The following is a 5,347-nucleotide window of genomic DNA, read 5'->3' on the forward strand; positions in this document are numbered from 1 at the left end:
GCCTTTACAGCTGAAATATGGTGTAGGAAGCTCAGAATGAGACTGCTTTTGAACAATCCAAGTCATGAGTATGAGTTGGCAGTAGTGTCAGGTCTAGCCAGCTTGCCCAAAAATTCTCAGATTTGTGCTGTCATGCTGGTACCCACTTCAGCAACCTCCATCTGTATTACATACAAGCAGACTAATGTACCATTTGATTCTAGATTAATAGCAAATTAAAATTCAAAACCTTCTTTTAATAGAATTTATCAGCTTAAAAAAAATATAAGACACTTACATACACATATTTCTACAGGGCAGGGAGTTCCTATGAGTTTGTGAAATTCAGATTCCAGATATGGTTTATTCTTGCTTATTCAGAGAAAAGCACAGGAAAAAGTAAAATAGTTGTTTCAGTTTCACACTCACAAGAGACAAACCTGAAGTAACTTCACAGAAGTCAGTGGGTAGGATAAGTCTTCCCCAGAGCAAAGCTGAACAGGGTTACATTCATAGAGTGACCCTGAATTACTCAAGGTCATCCCTTGGTGACGGTATCCGTGCATCATAATGGACTGAGCTAATGGTGCAATAATGTCTATCAAACCAGAAGACCCAAGGATCTTCCTCTGTATATTGCACTGATCAGGTGAGAGCCTGAAACATGATGCTAGTTTACTTATAGGTTATATAGGTAGGAGTAACAATAAACACAATAAACACCTTCTCAAACCCAGCACCCAATGCAGAACTTTCTGACCTTCATCAGGGTGGAAGTTCCCACTCCTCCAGCTCTGTGGAGGGTCATCTTCTTTCCTACAATATCTGGAACTATTTGCCATTCACCATTAAATGCCATACTGGTCAGGACAGCAAGGATAAGATATCTACATTCAGTTGTAAATAAATATTAGCAAGCATTTCAGAAAATAAAGTGTAACAGAGTCCAGCTATAGAATGAAGAAGTCAGCAGATGTTCAAGTGATGAACAGATTCTGGTGAGTTCGTGTTTGTTCAGAGATTTTATTACCAATTAATCATCAGGAATTAAAAGCAGATCCTAAGGCTCGCTTCCCTGTTTTGTGCAGCACTGATGATGGTTCCATTTAGTTGGCCTTAGATGCTTGCCTAGGACAGGATTATTTGCCTTGGGTGGTACGTCTTTGGTCTATTTTCTTTATGGCAGTCTGCACCCATTTCTGATGAGGGCTTACACAGATCTTGATACCCTTTCTGTTGATAAACCTATAGGAAGAAAGAAAGAAAACCAGGCAACCATTAAATTCCAGTCTCCAAATGTTTATGGGGTTTATGCAGAATGTGAGGACCAATGTGGTAAAACTATATAATATGCTGGAGTTCATAGCTGTTAGCTGGAATAACAGCAGTTAGCAACATTAATTTCCTATTTATGGCATAGGTGTGTATGTCATATACATGGTCATGTGCATACGTACTGACATTTTAAAAAGGGAGCATAACGGGGATTTTGGGATTTTTACATGAGACTATGATGCACATTTACCTCCCAGGAGCAGATCCCAGATGTGATAAACACACATGCTTGTGAGATCGAAAGACCAAACACAGCTCCTAACAGGAGTCAGAGTTACTCCAAACTCTTCCACATCATCTTTCCCCTTGGCTCAGTTCTGGGCATTTGGCTTCTGACTGCTCTACCCTGACGCCTCACTGAGACTTTTTTTCCCCACTTTCTGGGCACAAAGAATCAGGCTGTTCAGAAAGATTTCCACCAGCATTTGTGACCAGTGCACATCTCCTGTCTGAGGCCCACCTCTCTCCCCTTGCTTCCTCAGCTGCCAGGTGGTTGCTTCATGGAGGAACTGGAAGGGTGGCATGACCTGGCCAGACTTAGTGAGTTGGGCCATGAAGTGTTTTCTGATGCCCTTTCCCTTTTTGATGGTAGCATATTTGCATAGATTAGTCTGAAGGTGAACTGAAGGTGAACACTTACATAACGGCATCTACTGGAAGTTGTTGCTTTTCATAGCTGATGAGATTTCGGATGTTCAGTTGTCTTGTAGTCAGGTTTACACAGCTGACTTTGCGCATCGACTGACTTCCAACACTCCCTAGAAGGGAAAAAATATATAAATGACAAAGGCAGTCAATACTATATTCATATTCAGCTGCAATTACTTAATAAATTATGAATTCTAGTGGCTTCTTAGCTGTGATTAGAACATGAGTGCCCATGATGTACAGCCACAATACTAGTCATACAAGAGACCTTAAGGTATTTTTTGTGATTCATCCTACCATTTCCAAAGTGTTATTTCAGTTCAGATACTGGTCTTCACCCCTTCTGAATGATCATTTTGTACCTAGGGAATCACTGCTTCCATAGCAGAAAAGGTGTTTAGTATCATTTGTAATTAGGTCTGTATCATCTGCAAGTAAGGGTCCATATGGAGTAGCGCTTAGAATTGACACCTTTACTGGGTGGATTTCCAAACGCCATCTGACTGTGGATCAGTAGTTCCCCCTGCTTTCCAACTGGAGGAAAGGAAGGCAAGGCTACTTGTCTCACACTGGACATCCAATACTAGCATTAAAAAAAAAGGGAGGTGTATCTGCCAGAAGTCTAAGTACTTGCATATTCTTGCTATAAGTCTGGTTTCATAGGCAATGGTGTGCTACTTAATCCTCTCTTTCCTCTACCATTTTCATAAATTTTACAGAAATGCACTGCTGATTAATGAAGAGGATTGTGATATCAGTGTAAAATTCTCTGAGCACTTGTTACTTGACTTGATGATAACTAAAAATAGGAGCTCGTTTAAGTGAGATGGAGTATACGTATACATTACTCCACTTGCTAGTTTCTGCTTTTCTCCCACTCATCAAAGGCAAGTTTGGGAAATCATGAGGGAGGAAAACACAACACTGCTGTATTCTGAGGTTTCTTTTTAAAGAATTTGTAGAGAAACTGGATTGGGAAAAGTCCAAGAGCTGTTCAGGTACAACTTGCTAAACATAAAACCTGCTTCATATAATCTCATTATCTATGAACTTTTCTTTGTTTGAAATGATTGGAATAGCTGAGGCAAACACGCGTCTGCCTTTTGACAAGCTGTAGCATAGCCAGTGCACAGGTACTGGCAGAGTGCTAATTATTGAGATTTTGTTTGCCTGTAGGAATACTTCTGATCTTGCTTTAGTCATGACTAAAGTGATGTATTTTTTGATGATTCATTACAAATATGTATCTTATTGCCTCACTTAGACTGGTTTTCAAAACATGGCATTAAAGAGCTCAAAGGTAGTCAAGCAATCCTTACTAGTCCTGGAAATATTCTGTCTACTACGAAACTATTTTTACGGAACACGTGCAGGGAATACCAGCGGAGCTCCTCTAAGTCTGGGAACAAAACCCAGGCTTTTATTATTATTATTATTATTCTCTCTATCCCTTGCACACTACCTCAGTGTGCTTTTTCGAATTTGGTGATATTTATGGCAAATCATACAGTCTGGAGAATGACATCCCGAACAGTCAGCCACATGTTGTGGAGAAGAACAGCAATAGCGTTAATCAACGTTTGAGAACGTAGCATAATCTAGCTCTAGGAGCACTAGGTCAGCATACTCTGAGAGTAGCTACATAACATTGTGAATGCTTAGCAGGTCTCAGTTTGTTTTTGGTGTGGTTTTGCGAAGATTATTTTTCTACGTGTTTCTCTTTGCATATTTTTGTGGCTTTGCAAATGGCTTGTATATGAGTGTATTCTGTGATTTTTATGTGCCTGTTTGTGTGAATCCAATGGTGTATAACATATGTTTATGTGTGTATATTAATGTTTTCTTATGATACATGTAGCCTAATCTCAATCTGTTTAGTCACAGGCCTAAGCATCACTGTAGACAAACTTATTTAAAGCACGGCTAATAAACATGGCTCATCCTGGTGCTCATAAACGGTGTCAAACCAGATGCTAAATTGTATGAAATCAGGCAGAGAGAAGGCATTGTATAAATCCTTTGTTCTTTGCAGTTTTTGTTCATAGTTTGCTTGTTTGTACCAAAATATTTGGCTAGAAACAAGCAGATAGACAATATATGGAGTACAGAAATGAAAGAACTTTTAAAAATAGGGACATTAGAGGGATTAAGACCATATAGTTAAAGACAAATTAAAATTATATAATAAAAATACATATAAATGTAGTATATCTAGGAAAAGATATAAGTACATCTTATACAAGAAATATTTTTCATAAGTTATCAACCTATAGAACTCACTGTTATACAGCGTCAGTGAAATTAAAAGACATGTCTTTAAGATTTCATTATTTTAAGAGAGAGAATCATGCACAGAAACCCTTTAAGTGTTGTAAGGCCCAGAAACTCCCCTTGCTTTGAGACAGAAGCCAGCCACTAATTGACAGGACATCAGATGAAATCTCCCATAAAACTGCATTTCTTGCGGTTCTGATCTGGATTTCTTGCAAGTTTTATCTTATGAATCAGCTCTGTCTGAGAACAAATCCTGCACATCAGACCACTGGTGCAATGTGGAGCAATTTCTGTCTTTCTTTTGGGCTGTAAACTTACCTTCCACCATCTGCACAAGGAAGATGCCAAGTAAGAAGGTGACGAGGAGAGCTGCAGCATGCAGTTTCATTGCTGGTGGCTTCTTTGTCAAGGCAGAGAAGAAAGTGGCTATTGTCAGCCCCCTTTGACAGAGTTTATATATTGTCATTCGGTGGTCAGTCCTTGTGTTCACTTTTGGGCTGTCATGGGGGGGCTGACTGTGAGTGGAAAAACTTGAGTGGCAGCACTTTTTCTGGTGACAGAGAACCACCTCCTTTCCCCAGCCTGACCTCCACTAGCCCCCTTGTGAAGGCTTTTCCTGCTCAAACCCTGCTGTGGTTACACTTGCTGCTGTGTTGTGAGTTGGGTTTATTTCAAGCTGCAAAAAGTGAGAGCTCTTGTTCTGTAGTGGAAACCTTTAATAAATGTTCCTATCCTTTCACAGCTTGCTTTAGAGAGCTATACCGAAGCCGCACCGCAGAGGCATAGGGTGACATTCAGACTTACCTCTTTGACCAATGGACTATTTAAAAGGGGAACTGTGAGCTAAAGGATGATGGAAACAGGAACGCCTTGGGTTTTCCATAGTGGCTGTAGAGACTTGGTCACTTTAGCATGTAGCTTTGGAGGGGTATCACTGCTATTTCCTATGTGTGGTGGAGCTTGTCAAAACTCTTCTGTTTTCTCTGTGATTTGATATGGCCAAAGCAGGTATCACCATGTGCGGGGAGAAGGAAGAGTGAACACACTTTTACATAGAGAGCTAGATCTACTAGCCCTCCTGCCAATCAGGCATAACTAAAATACAATAGTT

General features: G+C 40.0%; 1 protein-coding gene across 1 annotated transcript; it reads right to left on the reverse strand.

Moving 5' to 3' along the window:
* Window positions 1–986: 986 nt before the first annotated feature.
* On the reverse strand, window positions 987–4,817 carry LOC102098016 (lymphotactin). The gene is made up of 3 exons (XM_005511473.3): window positions 4,555–4,817; window positions 1,955–2,072; window positions 987–1,224 (listed from the first exon to the last, which is right to left on the reverse strand). The coding sequence occupies exons 1-3, from the start codon at window positions 4,700–4,702 to the stop codon at window positions 1,119–1,121; spliced, it is 372 nt and encodes a 123-aa protein (XP_005511530.3). The 5' UTR covers window positions 4,703–4,817; the 3' UTR covers window positions 987–1,118.
* Window positions 4,818–5,347: the final 530 nt, after the last annotated feature.

This window comes from Columba livia, chromosome 1 (assembly GCF_036013475.1).
Source record: "Columba livia isolate bColLiv1 breed racing homer chromosome 1, bColLiv1.pat.W.v2, whole genome shotgun sequence".
NCBI lineage: Eukaryota > Metazoa > Chordata > Aves > Columbiformes > Columbidae > Columba > Columba livia.

Excerpts from the sequence above, each read along its gene's own strand:
- LOC102098016 (XM_005511473.3), bottom strand. The coding sequence starts at position 4,702 with ATGACAATATATAAACTCTGTCAAAGGGGGCTGACAATAGCCACTTTC. Across the intron at positions 2,073-4,554 it reads CCTTGTGCAGATGGTGGAAG|GGAGTGTTGGAAGTCAGTCG; the intron begins GTAAGTTTACAG and ends TTTCCCTTCTAG. Across the intron at positions 1,225-1,954 it reads CTTCCAGTAGATGCCGTTAT|GTTTATCAACAGAAAGGGTA; the intron begins GTAAGTGTTCAC and ends TTCTTCCTATAG.